General features: G+C 43.0%; 1 protein-coding gene across 9 annotated transcripts in view; it reads left to right on the top strand.

Annotated features, from left to right (window-relative positions):
- The window catches only part of AGAP1 (ArfGAP with GTPase domain, ankyrin repeat and PH domain 1), a 286,404-nt gene that overhangs the window by 82,467 nt on the left and 185,183 nt on the right, over window positions 1-18,754 (top strand). For 6 of the 9 annotated variants that reach the window (XM_048954190.1, XM_048954191.1, XM_048954192.1 and 3 more), the window contains exons 3-7: window positions 787-874; window positions 1,558-1,569; window positions 11,382-11,467; window positions 14,029-14,170; window positions 16,062-16,196. In XM_048954190.1, the coding sequence (XP_048810147.1) occupies window positions 787-874; window positions 1,558-1,569; window positions 11,382-11,467; window positions 14,029-14,170; window positions 16,062-16,196 (463 nt within the window). The remainder of the gene's footprint in view (window positions 1-786; window positions 875-1,557; window positions 1,570-11,381; window positions 11,468-14,028; window positions 14,171-16,061; window positions 16,197-18,754) is intronic. The other 3 variants (XM_048954187.1, XM_048954193.1, XM_048954189.1) reach the window with 1 other exon arrangement.

The following is an 18,754-nucleotide window of genomic DNA, read 5'->3' as shown; positions in this document are numbered from 1 at the left end:
TTAAGGTGACATCGCCCTGTTGGTTTAAGCAGTTTCTAATGAGGAGGATAGCTTCTCACCAATTAGGATTAAGAAAGTGAAACAGAGACTGTGTGTTAACGTGTAACCTGTTCATCCTGCCTGTATTGAGCAACCACAAGCAGATCAACAGAGAGTTGGTCCTGTCTGCAGGGAGCTTCTTCAGACTTGCTTAGGGTCAAGATAGACAAGTAGGGTAGAGCAGGACTGGGTTTGTTTAAAAGAGGAAATTAGTTCCCTTCTTCTCTCTTAAAAGCTGAGGATGTGCGATGTCTGCAGAATTCTGTTTCACAGGGAGAGGTGAATAAGTGGGGGGATGATAGCTGAGCAAGAACAAAAGGCACTTCTGAAACACAAAGGAAATGCATTCTGCAGACCCACCTGCCCCCAGCTGCGCAGAGCAGGATGACCAGGCTTGTATCTGCCTTGCTGTGTGTATCACTGCACTTGTGGCTGATGGTCAGGCCAGGGACAAAGCAGCAGCAGTTGTTTTGGTGGGACACGTATGCTTTCAGATGTCCTTACATTAGATGGCCAGGCATTGCCTAGAAGACATTTGATGTGGCACTTGGGGGTATGGCTTAGTGATGGGACTGGGCAGGTCGTGTTGATGGTGGGATTCCATGATGTTTGATGGTCTTCTCCAACCTAAATAATGCTGTGTCTCTATGCTGTGCTTTGAGTTGTAAGCTGTGTTAAGATTTTACTTAAACACACTGCTTTTTCTTGGAGTTGATTGCAGTTGAGCTTTTCTCCTTTTTTCCCCAGGGGATCGTAGGAAACCTAGCTAGTGGCAAGTCTGCTCTTGTGCACCGCTATCTGACTGGCACGTATGTCCAGGAGGAGTCACCCGAAGGTATGTGGATGTGCAAATCCTTTTTCTTCCCAGACTGCATCTTTATTCATTTTTAATCATGCAAAAATGAATCAGTTGAGAATCCAGTTTGCTTTTTTTCACTGTTCGCTGAGAATATCCCTTTATGGTTCTCCAACCTGAAATAAGTAGGTGAAATAAGTTAATTTTACCTTTTTTTGTAACCTCTTAGTACCCCTCAATGCTTTTGCATCAGTTATTTGTCCATATGGGAAACTGTAGCCTTGTACTGAGTAGAGTTTACTGCCCCGGGTAGTGCTCTTAGATGCCAGAGTTACTGTATCTGGTGTTTGATTTCTGCAGACCTGGGCCCGTCGCCTTGGGAAAGTAAAAAATGTAACAAGCTAAATTAAAGATGTAATTTTTTCCTTGCTTAATATATTAAATCTTTGGATTTGAAGGTTTAAAAAGAGGGAAAAAACAAAACCCCTGAAACTTCTTGTTATGCCACAGAATATTAATTAGTACCTGAAAAGTAGTGTTTAGCAATAATCCTCGTTTGTAGTTTGAAATCATAAATATTGTGATACCTTACAGTAGTGTCGTTCGCTAAATACTTTTAAATTTTTCTTTATTTATTCTCCTTATGAACTTTTAAAATCCATCTCTGAGACACTGAATTTCTGGTTCCTTCTTTTCCTTACTGGCTGTTCCATTCTTTGCAGATATGGATGCAGGTAACTATACATTGTCTTCATGGCAGCTCTTGTTTCGAAGAGACAGAAGGCAGTTTTTGTACCGTAGCATTTTCCCTTTGTTTTGTGTATCATTTTGTTTTCTTTTGATTTCAAGTCTTCAGTACATCTCACTGTTTTTGTCCCTTGCTGTAGTTGTCTTCTCAGCAGTAGTAGGTAGCTTCATGCATCTCTGATAACATCTGTTTTGAATTAACTCTTACCAAAGGTAGCAATTAAGCGTTTTGCTCCATTTTCTAACAGTCTCTAATTGCAGTAAAAATGGGAGAGGGAAAAGGAGTGGCTGACTGACAGGGCTGCTGTTGTGTCATCGCAGGGACAGCGATAGAGGCCGGTCTGTAACCTTGCCTTACACGTTTTTGCTAGGATGGATGAGTGATAATTCAGCCTTGCAGCAGAGCTGCGTTTCGGTGACATTGAGGCTTGCTGCTTTTAGATGCTGATAGAGAGAAACATGCAGCATGCAGGTCTGCTAACAGCAAGCGTTCATAGAATAACGAGCCATCTCTGCTTTTTTTTTTTACTCATTTCACGAGCAGAAAGAGAAGAAAATCTTGCAAAACATAACTGCATTGATTAATCACAGGGGTAGCACTCTTCTCTTGAACTATGAATGTTTCAGGCAGCGTTCCTTGAGAGCATTGCCAGCTGTCCTCTTTGTCTTGAAGGGTTTTTATATGCAGTGCTTGAGTGACGTTGGGGCTGTTTCTCCCGAAAGGATTAGGTTTCAAAAGCACTGTCAAATCATTTCTTTGCTCATAAGTGTAGCTGACAAGCCTCGCTAATGACACCATTTCATTAACAGCAGAAAAACTGAAATAATTAAAGGTCTCTAATTCACCTTCTAAGCAACAGGGTCAAGATTTCAAATCGAGTTAGCATTAAAGAAAAACATACAGTTTCTCCTTTGTAAACATTAAACATTTGTGAAAGTGTTCTATTGCTGTCTTACCTAGTTGTAAGTCCATACAATCAGTGCAGTCCTTCTATTTATCCTTCTCTGTGGTCTTTATAACATGTTGGTTTGTTGAATTGGATAAAAAAATATGATGTATACCAGGCATTAAAGTCTCAGCTACCTGACTGGTTATGAGAGAAAGTTAATGACTGGCTGGATTACAAACAGCAAAACATATCAGGCATCATACAAGTGGTATCCAGTTAGTAAAGTGATTGATGCATACTTGGTGTGAAAATGATGATTACAGCAAGGGACCTCTATCTCTGCTATCCTTTGCCTTCTCAATTGCTACAATTACTCTGAAACCTGCCCGAAATTAGACAAGTGCCAGGTCTCCCCTAGGCTTTTAAGGTAGCTTCAGCATTCCAGTCAGTGGGCATTCAGTATGTAAAGATGGGTTCATGATTCCTTCAGCTCTTTTGCTGCCCCAAACCTCCCCACCAAGAGGAGGAACATCATGGAGCTGTGTTCTCTCCTTGTTTAGCCTCACTTTTACTTCTGTTTGGAATTGATTTCAGTCTGTAGTGTAACATGAAAACCGTTTTTCTCGAAGTAAATCTTAGGGAGAAATTTGACTTTTAGATTCCTTGTATGTTTAATATGGATGTAACTATGTTGCTGTGAGGCAGCTTTTTAAGTCAGATGTATTTTGTAAGAGAACAAACGATGTGTTGCTCTACAGCTTGTTTTTTCAGTGTCCATCTGTTTCTTCCTTCCCGTTTCCTTTAATGGTAGCCTGTTTTAGTTCCTGTTTGTATTGGTAGGATGGGTTGGAAGTTCTTCATTAGGTACTGTGCCAGTTGGCATATGGTGATTGCAGTGACGCTGCAGCGCACGTGAGGCGCGGTGCTCTGTTTGGTTTTCTTGTGCAGCTTCTTTATTAATTTAATTAATGATGTTTTTAAAGCTCCAAGCGAGATAGATGGGCTGCAGTGGGACAGGCTGCTCCACCGTAGCTGCAGGAAGTTCTGTTTTGTGCCTGGAGCACCTCCTGCCATCCTTCTCACTGCCCTTGGGGGCTGCAGGGCTGCTTCTCTCACATTTCTCACTCCTCCTGTGAGCAATTAGGTTTTGAACTTGACGAATCTCTTTAAGCTCAAATCAATGGCTGTTTTTATCTGGTTAATTTTTTTCCAGCTATGTAGGAATCTGGAGGCCGTATTTACTAAACAACCTGATTTATATTCCACATTTAACAGAGGAGGATGCGTCCTAGGCTAAGCTGTGTTTGTTCCTGGTGAGCAAGCCAGCTGAAATGTAAATGAAAAGCCATGTCATTTGCTGTCAGAGCTTTTTGTGAAGAGAAAACGTCATGCAGTTTGTGAAGAGAAACACTTGCAGTTTACTGGAATTCCTTAAAATCATCATCATGCTTGTCCTTACACATGTAGCCTGTATAGTGAGACTTGGCAAGAATTCCACGTGTGAATTTGATGGCAGAGTCCTGTTCCTTTCAAGTACCTGGGGACTGCATCCATTAGAATTCCCAGGTTGGAAACATAGTGAAGCTGCAGTGTTTTATGTTGAATTCAAATCCTTGTTGCGATGTTTCACAGGGTTTACACAGCACTCAGGGCAGCCAGAGCTATCAGAGTCCTTTTTCATCTCTTCATCACCGACCCTATCGCTGACAGTGATAGCTTTAGACGTGGATTTCAAGATTGTCTCCTTTCAGTTCTTCTCCTGTATTTCATTGTATCAGCTAATTATTTTTGTTTGGCGTTTCATGCTGACAGCCAGAGACACAATAACACTTGTCTTTTTTGATGATTTTTAAGTATTGCTGCACATGGCTCTCTTGGGCCTTGGGAGCCTTTCAGGCTTAGCATAAAAGAGTGTGTTTATGTATTCTGAGATCTCCGTTCCACAGCCCTCCTCTTCGTCCCCCTGAGACGAGCAGTGTGGTTTAGAGACTCCTTTGAAAAGCTCTGTTCCGGCAGGCTGCTCAGCTGCTGCTTTAAGCGTTACACAAATAAGGAACGATGGTGATTTAAGGAAGAGGTTGGTGTTTGTTCTTTTCCTGGGGAGAAGATGCTGAGGAAGCGGTTTCCTGGAAGGGACTTCCTTCTTAGGCTGTGTGCCTTGAGGACAGGGTGATCTCTGAGATGGTGTCTTTCGTGCACTGCAGCCTGACGACTCAAAAGGTTCTGATGACTTATGTCTGAGGGGTTTGTGCCCTTGTAATAACAGGCTTCTCTCAAAGTTCCTTCCCAGGTAAAAACTGGAGTTTAGATTTATAGCTGCCGTTGTAACTTCAGGCTCTTAGTAACAGTAGAAGTGGCTATTAAGCAGAAGTCAGCTTGAAGTGGCTGCTGCTGGAAGAAGGGGCTGTCTTTCTTCTTCCTTGTTAAATTTGGTTTCTGGCTGTAATCTTTAAACCACAGCCCAACATTTAGCTCTTAAAGCAAAATACAAACTTTGCAAACTGCTGCTTCTTTTTTCCAGCTTGTATTTCTTATTTGGAACATTCTGGGAGACAATTAAACAACAAAAAAAACCCAAACCTTAGACCAGAAATGATGATTGGTGGCTTGGCCAGGTTTCCTTAACACATCTCACTGTTTTGTTTCTTTTCTTGAGTTCAGACATATAGTAGCATGATCTAATTTTAGTTCCAGGGTTTTACTTCTTACTGTTTTTACACATGCACTATTTGCATTGCAGTACTGTAGTGAAAGGACAGCTATCAAGGAAGCTGGCTGTAACCCACGTATAAAAAGCCAAGGAACACTGAGGAAGGACAGAAACCAAACCAACAACAACAATTAAACTTGCACACAGAAACTTTGAGCAGATGCTGGCTGGAGATAATTTGTTAGATTGAAAAGTAGTGCCTGAATATTTGGTTATTAATGCCTGAATTCAGACTGGTGTCTGAAAGGTGGAAGGTACAGCAGGCTCGTTTAATTCGTAAGGAATTGCAGTAAAGTTATTTAAGTTGTGGGGCTTACATTTGGAAAGCGGTATTTTGGGTGTACTTAAAATGACAAAAAAAAGGGCTTGATGGAAACAGGTAGGTAGGAGTGTGCGAAAGCAGTGTTACATCCTGCTCAAAGAAGTTGATTGCTGCTTATTGTTATTGTTATCCAGCAGGCTTGAAAAAAACAGATTTTTAAAATTAGATTTGCAGCATCTATGCATTTAGTGGGTGTGTTGTGTTCAAGTGACTGTCTGCACCTGCTGTCAATGAAGTAAAACCAAAGAAATCAAAAGCAAAGTCTTTCGGAGAAGCCTGGTTTTAAGTAGAAATGGAACCATTAGCTTAATCCTACCCATATAGATGTATAGGTATCTTCTTTGCTTTACATTTTAGTACTCAATTTGGTAGAACTCCTGAAGCCCCTCAGCGCCTTCGTCCGAAGAGTGTTACTGCCTGATTCATCTCGAACACGTGGCAGTCGTGGCTGTGCCTTGTTGGGCTAAGTTCAGAATCCGTGGTGTTGAGAAATGTGGAATACAGGAGCAGCTAGGCAGGAAGCTGTGGTGAGCCAGTCTTAGGGCCCTTCGAGCTGCAATCACAGGGCTTAGCATACAGAGAAAGTGCTGCAGGTGCTGTGGTGGTGGTGGTGTTGCTGACAGCTCTGTTGGCACTTGGGAGCTGGGGGTGAGCACCAGGGATCTGTGTGGGTGCTGGCAGAGGGAGCTCCTTGCAGGTTACTGCTGTTTGTTTTCCCCCGATAAACTGTCAGAAGTGTTTTTTCACTCGGGTGAACTGTGAAAAGAGGGCATCCTTACCAAATAAAATGTATTCAGCTGTTATTTGCTCAGTGCCAAAGTTTTTGTCTGTGCAGTAAACGTTGGATGAAAACATGTTACTTCATCACTGCAGTCAGATGGGTGTCTGATCTTGCTAGCAATTTTAAAAGCCTGTGTGCTCACTTGCAGCAAACCTATTTGTTATAATGAACAATCCTATGTAGGTTGGTGGTGTTCCTTCCTTAGGAGGAGAGACAACCACAAGTTCTTCTCAGGCATGTGTAACATGGCAGGTGTAGTTCTGGTGGACTAGCTAAGAATCAGTGTTCCAGTTACAAACACTTATCTCTGAGGGCTAAAGACTCATATCTATAAGGCAGCAGATAACTAAGATGAAGAAGGGCCAATTAATGTTTTCTCCATTGGTTCAGCACAGCAGAGGCAGCTAGAGAGTGTTCCCTGTAGCTGCCTAGGATGGATCTTTTCCAGTTCTACCCTGACAGGTGGCTTTTTCTCATTTGGTTAATTTGCAACTTTGCAGTTCAGGACTGCTCTACTCTAATAGTTAAATTCAGTGCCTCTTGGGAATGAGACTAGTACCTCTGCAGAGCTGTCTTTCAGCATAAGTGTCTCTGTTTGCTGTCAAGATGAACACACACACCTGGTTTCTATCTAACCGTATTACATAGCATGAATTGCAGTCACTGACTCTGTGCAACTCGGGTAGTTAATACTGCTTAGAAGCATAAGCTCTATTTTTCTGAATGCTTTAAAATCAGTTCATCTTCACTCACGTTGCTGCCTGCTTTTGTGGACCTGTTAGATAAAGCCTTCTCTACAAGTACTGCAAGTGTGTCAGTGAATGCCTCTCAGAATTACACTGCTGAGTGTCATTGCAGCTACAAAGGCCTCCAAACCTTGCCTTGTGGAAGAGCAAGATGATACATTAGTGCTTCATTGGCAGTTTTTCTGTCGTTTTAAAATTGTCAGTATAATGTGATAATGCATGCCTTGTGCCCTGTGGGGGTACCTGGCTTTAACTGTAAAAGTGGGCGAGATGGGATGAAGATCAGCAACAGGAGTTACGAAGGAATCCATCTATGTGAGTCATTACTGCCCACCAAAACAGCTTATTTTGGTGGCAGCGTGCTGCAGTCTGAATTACTTCTCATCTTCCTGGCTACAGCAAGGTATGAGGAGTTGGGCAGCAGCCCTTCTAGGGGCTCTGGTTAGGAAGGAGGAGAAAAAGGCATGCTGATGGAAGTAGGAACATTGTTTGGTACTTCAAGGAGAGTGCTGATATTCTAGCCAGCAAATGAATCCATGCGTTTCCTGAATCACATCTGAAATCTGCATTTCAGGAGAAACAGATGGTGGGTTTTGAAAAGCCCAGACTTGGTTGCTTTGCTGTTGTATTTTATTGGAAAGCTCGTGCAGTTAACTGCTTGTGGCTCTTGATGTGAGAGAAAGCAATACTTCCCAATCTTTGTACTTCTATGGTTATTTGGTCACCCCAGCTCAACCACATTTGGTTTTTTAAGTATTATCTAGCACAATTTTTTGGCACTAAGGAAATTCCCAAAAGCAAACTTCACGTGTGGCTGAATAATGGCTTCTCAGCTGCTAATATGAATCGACATCAATCGCTGAGCTCAACTTGATGCGAATGAAAATTAATTTTAATGCCTTGTGTATGCTTTACTAGCTAAATTGGGAGTTGCAGAGAAAACATCTCTGAAGTATGCCCTTCTTGAAATGATCTGCATTCTTGCTGTGGTCTTTAATCTTCAGAAAAAAGACAATCTCTGCTTATAACACAAGCACATTTGTTGGAAGGTGGTGTTACTGGGCATAGGCTGCTGCAGCTGGCCAGGCTGGATGTGGCTCTGGGCAGCCTGGTCTGGTGTTTGTTGACCCTGCACGTAGCAGGGGCATTGAAACTAGATGGTCGCTGTGGTCCTTTTCAACCCAGGCCATTCTGTGCTCTCTCCTCGTGCCCCCCGCCCTGCCCCCACGGCTGTGACAGTCAGCTGCTGCACGGGTTTGTCAGACGGCCTGCCCCCCAAGATTTATCTTTCTCATATGGCCAAATAACTCCATCCCTGTGGCAATTTGCTTGAATAAAGAGTCTGGCAACTGAAGTTGAGCCTGGGGACATAGCATGAAAATCAGTGGTTGCTTCAGTGAGCAATTGCTCAGTGAAACGGTTAGCAGCTAGAGGAAGAGGTGCCCAGGCCTTCCAAACGGGGTGAAAACCTCACCCTGTGGAATTCCCAGTGTTGTACGAAGAGTTTACAATGTAGAGCATCTTCATCACAAACGTGTGCTCTATTTGAAATGAGCATTAATTTCTGCAGAGGGGTGGGTTTTATCCTTGCTGCCGATTCCAACCGTCAGCCTTTGTGGGAGTGACACGCATAGAAATGAGATTAAGGAGCTTTTGTTGATTCCTTGGGCCCAGCCTTCTGCCTAGTGCGAGGTCTCTAGCCATGGCTACAAATTGCTGATGCACAGACTTAGTTTAGCTTTGCGTACATCAAAGCTGGGTTTTCATCTGGAGCATTTCACGTTTGGAATCTGACCTAATAAGACACGTAGAACACAGTGGGTGTTTTTGTTGCATCCCAAGCGCTGCTCTCGTGTCTTCTAGTAGGTATTTGTGTGCTTCCTATGGAGAAATTGTATTTGCTTCCTGATGCAAAATTGGGAGCACGTCTGAAAATTGGCTTGTATGAATCGATACTGATCTTGCCTGGGAAAACTGAGAACAACACAGTAATTTTTAGTCTAGAGACGTAGAGAGAAAATAAACCACGTAGTAGCATCCTCCCAAATAAAAACCTCTGTGCAGCTTGAGTAATTTCTTTATGTGAATGGCTGTATCTCGTGGAAATGTTTTCCAGGATGTAGGGCAGTAGGTATCCTCTTACTTGGCTTTTCTGTGATTTTAAAGGTGGAACTGGGGGTGTGAGTGGATGTAGTTGAGCTGTTGATGGCCTGTCTTTCACTCTGTGCTTTGCCATGGCTGTTAGGGCATCGCAGGAGTGATGGTTGTGTTCCTTGAAGCTGGCCCAGGCTGCTCATCTTTTTATGCCAGTGACCTCTTTTGGCAGGTACATATGGGAGCTGAGAGATTTCCTCATTAAAAAGCTGCACGTGTCATAATACTAATGCGACTGGAACAAAGCTAGCTACCTCCTTTGGGACTACCTGACATGATTTTTCATGGTTTTGAGCCTTATTCATTCATGCATTTATTTATTATTCCTTTTGAAGGTCATTTCTCTGTTTGCATCGCTTTAGATGGTCTCTTCTCCCTGGTGGCAGGGCAGACAGCAATGACGGAATGCTGCACCAGAGGTGTTTGGGCTGAGCATCAGGAAACATTTCTTTCCTGCTGAGTGTGCTCAGACTCTGGGACAGGCTCCATGAAGAGCTGTTTGGTGCCCATGGCTGTCAGTGTGCAGGAGGCATTTGGGCATTGCTGAAGCTCTTGGTTAGCCCCAAAGTGATCAGCTGGACCTGGTGAGCCCTGTGGTCTCCTTCCAACTGAACTTTTCCATTTTAGGGCATCCTTTTAAACACTTGGGAAAGGCCAGGATCAGGTGCAAGCAAGCTGGTCTCCTAAGGTGGATTCCTACAGGGAGGGAGGCCTTGAATAACTTTGTGCTATCTTAGTTAAACATGGTGTGCTTCTCAGTGCTGCTCCCTTAGAATAAATGAAAATTGTATTGGCCCTGAATTGGCTCTTGAGCAAATTCCGTATCATTGCTCACATGTGATCTGTAAGCATTTTAATGCTACTCCTATGGTTGTTTTTTTTCCCCAGTGTTCTATTTAAGCTTTCCATTTCACTTTTTCTGTACGTTCTTAATGCCTCTGTGTTTGAAGATGTAGTGAGATTTGAAAGGCATCCTGTTGGCAAGAGGGGAATCATGAGTTGGTTCTTAAATGCATTTGGTTCATGGTATTTTATAATTAGCTGGGTGAACTTTCAGTGTTTAGATAGAGGAACCAGGAGATGGTGATTATGCAGAGCTTTTCCTCTTCAATCACATATATGCTGCATTTACTTAAAGATTTGAAGTGTCCCTCTGCAGGGCTGTGTATTAAGTAATTCGTTTTAACTCTTCGTTATGAAGCCTGTACAATTAATTGACAACATAGAGAAATAACGAACTCTTGGGTGATGGGTCTGAAACCTGCTCTAAAGGGCTGGGAATTGGCAGGTCTCAGGCTGCTTATTGCTGTGAGTGCTGGGAGGGTCAGAGTCAGCCTGTGTGTGCTTGCTGAGTTGCTGGAAGGGCTGATGTGTAAAACAGGCGAGTTGTTCACTCACCCATCGAGTATTTAAACAGACCTAGTGTGGCAGGGTGAGAAATTTGATGTGTTTGTTGGGAAATAGAATTGAAATGTAAAGGTAATTCCAATTATAAAGTGACAGTGAGGAAATATTTTACCGTAGCAGGTATGTTTTACCTTAGCCTGCTAAGTTCAGAAGTACGACAGCTGGGGGAGCGTGGGGGACCTTTGTGGCATAGTGGGTGACCTGGGTCCTTTCAGGAGTCAGAATGCATCCCAGATCCTGAAGCACCCTGAGCTTGCTAATCCTGGCTTAGGCTCTGTCACACCAGAAACCACACACCCTGCTAGGAAGGAGCGCATCATTCTCTGTCAGATAGTACGTCTCTATCAGGTACCACCACCATTGTAGCTTTTTGTCTAACACGTGTCTACTCTTTTCCCCTAACTGTGGTTTGTGACAATAGAAGTACCATTTTCATAACACTGTGTGTGTACTGTAAGAACTGGGCTTCTCTTGAGGAAAAGTTAAGACCTATGGGAAACTTATTTGAATGCTAATGGATGGTCTTTCTGCTTACAACCGTGACGAATTTGCCCTTTTTGGAGATGCATTTCTCACAGTTACATAAAAAAAGACTACTTTCTTTTACCTGGCTATATCAAAAGCAAGCACATCTAACGTGAGAGTTAACGTTTATAATGCAGTTTTGGCTTTCTTTCCCCATTATCCTTAAAGCACGCGACTTAGATATCCTTTTTTCCACAAGCGAAGCCTTTTTCTGTTTTGCTCTCATACCTTTTCTCTTCTGTAATGAGCTGCTTTGTGTAACAGGTGGGAGATTCAAGAAAGAGATAGTAGTTGATGGACAGAGCTATCTGCTGCTGATTAGAGATGAAGGTGGCCCTCCAGAGGCACAGGTGAGCATTGCACATGGAGCTTCATCGTGGCTTCCCATTTCTTCTGTTGCCATCTCCTATAAGAGAGCTTGCTTTACTTTGTCCTTTTCTGTGCCCTGCTCATTTTTCTGCTGCTAAAATGTTATTCTTGGGTGAAAAGTACTGTGTTTACAAAGTACTTGTGATTTCTATAGCAATATGGGTAAGTTATACTGAATACCTAACCATTATGGTTGCACAAAATTTCGTTTCAATTTCTAGATTCTAATTCAGAATAAATATTCATTAAAGACAGGTAAAATAGGTGCATACTGAGTAGCATTCATACTTGTGTACAAATCTGTATTCCTTACTGCTTCCACGTTTTCCTCCCTGAGCCACTGTAAGACTCACTTTTCCACGTTCTGGGTCACTGTTGAGTTCTCAGGTTTTTACCTGGTTTCTGTGTAACTGGATGTCACCTCCTTGCCCTGTGGAAGGCAGCTGGTTCATCAGAAGAAGGCAGCTGCGGATTTGTGTCCCTAGCACTGTCGTGCTATTGTAACAAAGTCTTTGCTTGTTGCTTGTGTGATTCTGAAACCAGAGAAGTTTCTGCCCACCTGGCTGTAGGCAGCATCCTTGCCTTCAGTCATCCTCCAGCTCTCCCCCTACCTTTTCCAAGGTAGGACCAGCGGGGTTTCTCAAGTGCACAGCCTGTGCTGGCCTTGCTTTGCTCAGCTGTTCAGTAGCAGCTCAGCAGCAGGAGCTGCACCACTGCCAAACAGCTGAATGGGAGCCGTGCCAGCGGCAGCAGCTTGAATTTCAGAGCTCCACTGTTGCTGATGAACTACAGGAGGATGGGAGTGTGGGGGAAAGTGTCTGGGCAAAGGAGAAGAGAAAGGAGGTATGGGAAACGGAGACCGGAAGGGACATCCTGGGAGGAAGTGTGGCTCACACATCTGCAGCCTCAATGAAGTTCTCTGTTTTAGCCTGTGAATAATTTGGCTGATGTACACAGCAGTTGCCAGGCCTTGATTCTCAGAGAGCATTCACTCATTAAAAAAGACAAAAAAATTAATAGTGCGATTGTGTAAGTACACACAGCCATCTAACAGACATTTTGGTACCTGGAGAATTGCTTTCCCAGAGTGTATCTGAACTGTTTGCAGACTCATGAGCAGGCACGGCGTTGCCTTTGATCCCTGCTAGGTAAATTGGGGTGTTTAATTCCCGCTGTGGCTCTTCAGAGAAGTAATGAAAGGCCTGAGGTCTTAGTGCTGGTGTGCTTTTCAGAAGACACGTTTTACTTGTCAGTTCTCTTTATTGTGTCATGGGCATAATTTCAAGTTGCACATATATTTAATATCTTTAATCTCCTTATTAATTCCTACCGTAGAAAGTTTACCTTTGGGCTACTGAATATTTATAACAGAAGTGGAACATTATCTGGAGAAAAATGTTTACATCTCAATCTTCCCTTATAATTTAGACAGGACTAGTTATTTTAGCCTCAAGGTTCTGCATTTTGCAACGGTGCAGTATAATTCTGTGGATAATTAGGATAGAATTTTGACCTCAGTAAGTGAAGAGCTGAACTGCAGTCAGCAGAGCAGGAAAAACCTGCACGAGCTGCTGGCGCTGAAGTAAGTGCTTACAAACCCAGAAAGCTTGCTAAATGTACATAAACATTTCCCAAATGAATCTGCTTGCAGCTCTCTGTATGCTCAGTGTGTCCCTAACCTAACTGGCATGTTGTAGTAGCAATGTAACAAGAGGTATGAGTACTGCTGGCTAAAACTTGTTTCCGTTGGTCTAAATTTGGGTAGGAATGGAATCACTTAGGGAAAAATAAAGGCAGTGAGGTAAGCTGCAGTTTCTCTTCTGTGCTGTACACACTTACTGCTATGTTAAATGTGTCTAGATTGTCTTATTTCACCTGTAAGCTGAAACTTGCATGGTCACTAACCCAGCACCTTGCCTTGAGCTGTGTGTGCATGTCTTCTAGTGGGGTTCTGATGCCAGGAGAGAGCAGTTGGCTTTCACACAGAAAGCTGAATGAGACAGCGGGTCCTGGTTGTCCAATTCATGGGTCTCTACAGAGAGTAACTGGGGGGCTGAAGTTAATATTTTTGGACACAGAGATGAGAGAATTATTAGCATTGCTTGTAAATCCACAGCCATGTTTGCCCACAGAAACAGCAGCATGAAGCATGCCAAGCACAGAGCGGGGGAAATAACACGCTCCATGGGGCAGTCAGGTGCTTAGGGAGATAAAATCCACAAATACAGAAAACTGAGAGTGTGGTGTTATCTCTGTTAATGAAAATCAGCGTGCACTGGTAGCGGTTGTGATCACAAGGGATTCCCTTGTGAGCACTGGGGAAAATCTTTGTGCATCCCAGATACTTGCATATTGATGCGAGTTGTGCTGAACGTTGACTCATCATCTTTTAAATACTGCACCACATATTTTTTCTTAAGACCTGCTTATAGTCACTGCATTTTTCTACTTCCAGTTTCCTGCTATGTCAGATAAGAGTTGGGTTTTTTCCCTCTTTCCACTGCATTGCTCTCAATGTGCCTTTTCCATTTTTATTCTGCAGTTTGCCATGTGGGTGGATGCTGTTATATTTGTCTTCAGCTTGGAAGATGAAGTTAGCTTCCAGACTGTTTACCACTACTACAGCCGTATGGCTAACTATCGTAACACTAGTGAAATTCCAATGGTACTGGTGGGAACACAGGGTAAGTGCATTCTTTATTACATGCAAACACATACAGGCTGTTCCAAGCTGGAAGTGCCATGTCCTGTCCTTTCCCATCAGTGCTGCCCCACTCATCTGATTGTGAGAGCTTGTGTTAAGCTGACAGGTATTCAGCAAGGAGACTTGCTGACATCTGGCTTTCCTTGGCTGGCTTGCAACAGAGCTTTGGCACTGCAGGGACTGGTTTCAGAGGGGAGGCAAATGGCCACGTGGTGCCCTTGGGATGCAGTAGGTCCCTGTATCTAGTGGGTGTCCTGCAATAAATTCTGATCAAATAGGACTTCTTGCATATGGGTGCTATGCTTCAGGCGTCTCACTTCAGAGAGCTGCTGTTTTGGGAGTGTAGCACAAGTTGTTTTTTGAGTTCCTTCATAGTGAAGCATTGCTTGCTGTGTAGTGCAATTTTGGTTTTGGGCTTCTTCCCTTTTAGTGCTGCCAAAGCTTTTCATTGCTTTCTTAGCTTTCTTCTTGTCCATCTTACAGTCAGTGATTTGCTTTCAGCTGCGTGCCTGCAGAGCTGTGAAACCAGCACTGTGCTGCAGGAAGCAAGGGGAAGTGTGGGGAGCAAAGAAGGAAGAAGAGCAGCAAAGCCTTAGGGTGGAAACAGATGATGAAAACACAAAAAGGGAAGTAGGTACAAAAAAATTCCTAGGACAGCAGAAATCACAGACAAAAGCAGAAATGAACTGCTCTAGAGAGCATCATGGTCCTGAAATTGGAGCTGAAAAATAGGAAGGGGAAGCTGAGATATTTTTCCAACACATTTCTGTCACCTGGGGGTGAGGTCTTTCATCTTATAGCCGCCTGCCAGTTCCTCCTACAGGAAAGCTGGGGAGGGACTTTTTATAAGGGCAGGGAACGGCAGGACGGGGGAAAACGGCTTTGAACTGGAAGAGGGGAAATTGAGACTGGATTTCAGGAAGAAATGCTTTACAGTGAGGGAGGTGAGACATTGGAACAGGTTGCCCAGTGAGGTTGTGGATGCCCTCCTCCCTGGGAGCGTTGCAGGCCAGGCTGGATGGAGCTGTGAGCAACCTGGTCTAGAAGGAGGTGTCCCTGCCTATAGCAGGGGGTTGGGATGAGATGGTCTTAAAGGTACACTGACCATCAAACTGTGCAGAGGTTGATTCTGGAATTGACCCGTTTGATACCAGCTTTGTGTTTGAAATGCTCTTTGAAATGAGGGCTCTCCCAAAGAAATCAGCCCAGGCTGCAGCTCAGCCCGGCATTTGCTTTGCAGAGTTGATGGGTCTCAGTTAATTTCTGCTTAAATGTTGTTAGCGCCCTCTGCTGCCTAAGAAAAGAAGTCTGCGGTTCAGATTTGATTGTACGATCACTTCAGAGATTTCCCCAGCTGTTTGCTAGTGTTTGAAGAACACTGTGTGTGTGTATGTGTGTGTGTGTGTGTGTGTGTGTGTGTGTGCAAATCTAACACTCTTTCTAGGTGTTACAGTACTGCATGGTTCTGTTTCTTCCTTCCATTCCATTGGTTCCCTGCTGAAAGCATTCTGTTCTTACAAACATGAGATGCTTCACGCTCTAGGTGAAGTTTACTTGTAAGCCAGTGTTGCTGTTTTAGGAGGCTTAAAAGTCATTTGAGGTGTTCATATTTACCAGCCACTTGTATTCCTCACTAGTCTTACTTTAAACCTCATGTCTTTTTGTGTGAGAATGTATTTTTTTTTTTTTTTTGAACTGGTGGCCCAAATACATTCAAGGTAGTAACAAAGTATAAAGTTAAATTGATGTCCTCTGTTTTCTACAAAAAATTTTGGAAGTTATGTTTATTGTAGTTGGCAGTGGTAATTATGAGCCAAAGTCATCAAGTTATAATAAAATCTATTCATCTTCTTCTATTCCTGTTGCTACAGATGCTATAAGTTCCAGTAACCCACGTGTCATAGATGATGCCAGAGCAAGGAAGTTATCAAATGACCTCAAGAGATGCACTTACTATGAAACCTGTGCCACCTATGGGCTCAACGTGGAGAGAGTCTTTCAAGATGGTAAAGATGGCTTTTTCTCATCCATATCACGCAGTGTGGTTGACTAATTGTTGACTAATAACTATTTTAGCCTCAAGCATTTTGAGCTTCTTAATTCAGCGTTGTTTTTCTGCTTGCTTTGGTTTTATATCAGCAAAGTTTTCTTTGCTTTAGTGCTCACGGAGACACTAAGGGCATTTTAGATAAGTAGTTGTAAATTGTGTCTTCCATGATCTAGAAATGAGAAGTAAACCAAGACAACTGATAGGGGCACAGTAGTCATTAGAAGTAATGCATGGCATTCTTGGAGTGTTTAAAGCTGGCAGTTTTGTGTAGGTATTCAGAAGTTGGCTGCTTAAGGGCAATTTAACAGGTGAAGAGTGGCAATGTTCTAGTTTGTCTCATGAAAGGTGTCATTGTGTGCCATCTGAAAAAGGAGTAACAAGTAACCTATTTTGGGCAGTTAACTTAGTGGCAGAACTGTGGCTGGAGAAGCTGTGCTTAATCTTTCATTTGTGAAATTGGTGCACCCTCTAGTGGAAATTCAGCCACGTGTCTTGGGATTTTATTGCCTCCTGTTCCAGTGATGGCAGTGTCTGCGTTTAGAAGCCTAGATTACGTTGAACTGCTTCTCCAGAGGCTTTGGTTCTGGAGATGTTGCCCTGTTTAGTTTAGTTGTTTGCCTACAAAGACCTGCAGCTTTATGAGCATCACATCGGTCGGTATCTGAGCACAGAGGTGTTCTGTATCTGCCAAGATGACTTACGAAAAAAGATACAGAAAATTCTAGTTTTTAAATGGAAAATAATGCCGTGCTTAAGTCCAAATAAGAGTGTGTGTGTAGCCTGGTAGGATCTCAGAGAAGACTATTTAAAGCTGTAGCTGTAATTTGCTTGCTGCTTTCTGTTGAAAGGCTTACAGGAATTGCTGTTTTCACTGCCAAAACTTTCTGCACTGAATATGACTTTCAAAAATCCATTTGGGATTTTTTGTTGGTATATTTATTTTTGAGTGCTAGCTGTAGTTAAATTTTTTTTGGAGTATTCAGAGTGTACGTTCTACTTTTCTTTCTCAAGGAGCTTTTGAGAGAGAACTATCTTTGGGAAAAGGTGAGGTGATAGATTTGTAAGGTTTTAGGGAGCTTATTTGTGTCTCTACTAAATTTCAGTAGTAAATTCAGTAGTAGGGAGAATCAACAAACCTGTTCAAGAAATTCCAAGTTCTATTCCACTGACATGAAATCAAACTATAACTCGGTATTTACCAACTAGTGGAATTAAGAATGCTTCTGTAGAGATGTGCTACAGTTGCCAGGCACGTCTGGGGTCAAATCTAATTCCTGATCATTATTGCTGTTCATCTCAGCCTTTGGCCAGTGAGAATAAGTTGTTTATTCAATAGAAAATAAGGGCTAGCATCCTGAAATGTATGCCAGTTTTACACACGTCCTCCAGTTTTGTTTCAGCCCTGTATGTTCACAGGCATTAACTGCCCGTGTGGAGGTGGCACAGCAGTTAGGCAAAGGTTTAGCTCTTAGTGATTCTTTGTGCAGCCAGTCTGGTGCCCTGCTGGGTTATCTTATCTTCTAGGAAGCTGGTGTGACACTGGAGTGCCTATTCTTCCTTGTAGTCTAAAGGAATCAGGCCTCCTCCTCATCAGGCCGTTGGTACTTGAATGGACAAGACAGGTTTCTGGGTTTGTTCTGCTTTGTTTGCTCATAGCTGAGGAAGAAAAAGCTGTTGATCGCTTTGTTAATAATGTCTGCCTGTCATCTCCCACAAATATGGCTGTATGAAGACATGGATTTGCTGCCATACTTATGAAGAGCACGTTCTGTGCCTTGGAATTATTTCCACGCTTTGCTTGTGTCTGGATGGATATTCGTTTGCTCTCGGGATTTGGGTTTAGGATTTAATCGCTTTGTATTGCAATTCCAGGTGAGCTCATGCTCAGGGTTGGAGTGCTCCAAGGTGTTTGCTTTGGTAGCTCTGTAAAGGCATTTCACCTGGCAAGGGCCCACTAATTTTGCTGGCTCACAGTTTTGATGAACTTACTGATGGCAATAGATGCTTTTCCATTGAATATTGATGGAGTGGGAGATGAAATGGGAGAGATTGGTTTTGATTTACTCATTTTAGCTTTAGTGTCTCATTTTGCATAATTTAAGTCCTATTTTAGTCAAGTCCAACACTATGCAATGATTTATGTCAGCTGTGATTGACGTGTACAGTTGGGACTCCTAATGACGGTACATCCAACACTGCCAACCCCAATTCCAGCTTCTGTTGATGAGGAAGTTTGAATTGCTGGTAGGGTGTTAAATCTGTGACTAATAAACCTCGAGTGTCCAAAACCTTTTTATAATTCCTAGTTAAGGTAAATTTCTCTCCAAGAGGATTTGCCAGGATGTTTGTTCTTAGTTGTTTGAGATGTATGAAGTGTTCTTTCAAGAGTTTGAATGCTGAAGTCAGAGGAGTTTGGAACGTTTCAGAGGGGTCTTTGTAGCCTTTAGAGTTGTCCCATTCAGGTCTCATCTCTGATGCTGTTTGAAGTTGGAGCTGCACAAGCAGGCTTTGAAT

Source organism: Lagopus muta, chromosome 8 (assembly GCF_023343835.1).
Source record: "Lagopus muta isolate bLagMut1 chromosome 8, bLagMut1 primary, whole genome shotgun sequence".
Taxonomy (NCBI): Eukaryota; Metazoa; Chordata; class Aves; order Galliformes; family Phasianidae; genus Lagopus; species Lagopus muta.
This window is presented reverse-complemented; position numbering and strand designations above follow the sequence as displayed.